The 1480-nt window shown below is 46.0% G+C and overlaps 1 protein-coding gene across 1 annotated transcript; it reads left to right on the forward strand.

Moving 5' to 3' along the window:
• Window positions 1–317: 317 nt before the first annotated feature.
• LOC6054551 (outer dense fiber protein 3-like protein 2) lies at window positions 318–1255 on the forward strand. Its single transcript, XM_001870410.2, has 3 exons — window positions 318–409; window positions 472–690; window positions 756–1255. The coding sequence occupies exons 1-3, from the start codon at window positions 388–390 to the stop codon at window positions 1214–1216; spliced, it is 702 nt and encodes a 233-aa protein (XP_001870445.1). The 5' UTR covers window positions 318–387; the 3' UTR covers window positions 1217–1255.
• Window positions 1256–1480: the final 225 nt, after the last annotated feature.

The following is a 1480-nucleotide window of genomic DNA, read 5'->3' on the forward strand; positions in this document are numbered from 1 at the left end:
AATTTTGAAATCAAAGCTCAAATTTCAAATGGGTGAATATTGAATTTTTGCCTTTTTGAAGTCTGGAGTTTTTTTTTGAAAAGGACCAATAAACCAAATTTTCAGTTTTTGCTTTTTGGGTGTTTTTCAATACCCCTGACTCAAGGCGGTTCGGTTTATTGGACCTTTTCAAAAAAAACTCCAGAAGTTTTCTAAAGTCAATTTATGAAATGTTTAGAATAAATATTTCTAGACCAGAAAATTGATCAATTGATTTGAAAAAAAAAAATCCAAAAGCATGCTATGACTCGAGTTTTCCCCAAAAGTCATTATAATTTTTCGACCAGAAGGAAGTGGAAGCGAAATTTACCGTCAAGAAAAAAGGATCACAAATAGAAAACCACAAAAATGTATCAAATGTCTCGAGATGGTAGGATATATAGCGAAAATTTTCCAAAAATTCCGATTTACTGTCAACCTCTGCCCAAACAGGTCCCGGTCCAGCTGGGTACGGCCTCCCGTCGACCATCGGCTACGACGGCCACGACCCGCGAAAGCTGCGCAAACCGATGTACACCATGAAGAAACGTCCAACGACGCGGTACGATACGACCGGACCTGGTCCCGCATTATACCACCCGGGCCGGAAAACTCAGCACGGAAATCCGTACTCGCCGGCGTTTAAGATGGGCTACCGGTTCAATACGTTCTGTAAGATTGTCGTTTGAGTCAAAAATTGGACACTTTTTTTATAGCTTCTACGCATCTGCTTCTAGCCGATGACGTCAAACCGGGTCCCGGCGCGTACAACGTGGAGGTCGTTCCGGATCGATGCCTCAGGGGAAAACGGGCCGCAACGTACGTCATTGGAAAGCGACTGCCGGAACCTGCGCGCGAGTTGATTCCGGGACCCAACGTGTACGCGTTCCCTCCAAACACGTGCAAGGTGCGCAATCCAACGTACCAAATCGGCAAAAAGTTTACCACACCGTACGCCCTCGAGGGTCCCGGACCGGCTGCGTACGGGGTCACGAGTCGGAACATCACCCACAAGCGCAACCCGATTTACTCCATGGGTGCGGGTCGGTCGATGCCGATTACGGACTATACGGGCCCGGGACCGGCGGATTATAGCTTGATGAACCAGAAGCCGGGCGCTTCTGGTCCGAAGTGGGCCTTTGGAGTGAAGCATTCGATGTGGAGGCCACCGATGATCATTCCGGGGGATAATTGTTGAGCAATAAATGTGACCTTTTAGATTTTTTTTGGCTTTGATTTGTTGATTGAAGTCTTACAAGCAATTTGGATGTTTACAAATGAAATCAATAAAACCCACCCGAGGGCACAACTCAAATTGTCGTCCCTCCACGGGGTCAGACCCTGGCGTTTCTCTAGGTGGAAAAGCGAGAAATAAGTTGATATGGGTGTTGAATTTCCACAATAAATATTAAAGATGTTTTCTCCGTTAATGCTCCAACTAGCGACGATGAATAAGGTTCGA

The sequence above is a fragment of the Culex quinquefasciatus genome, chromosome 1 (assembly GCF_015732765.1).
Source record: "Culex quinquefasciatus strain JHB chromosome 1, VPISU_Cqui_1.0_pri_paternal, whole genome shotgun sequence".
NCBI classification, from domain to species: Eukaryota; Metazoa; Arthropoda; class Insecta; order Diptera; family Culicidae; genus Culex; species Culex quinquefasciatus.

Excerpts from the sequence above, each read along its gene's own strand:
- LOC6054551 (XM_001870410.2), top strand. The coding sequence starts at position 388 with ATGTATCAAATGTCTCGAGATG. Across the intron at positions 410-471 it reads GTATCAAATGTCTCGAGATG|GTCCCGGTCCAGCTGGGTAC; the intron begins GTAGGATATATA and ends CTGCCCAAACAG. Across the intron at positions 691-755 it reads CTACCGGTTCAATACGTTCT|CCGATGACGTCAAACCGGGT; the intron begins GTAAGATTGTCG and ends ATCTGCTTCTAG.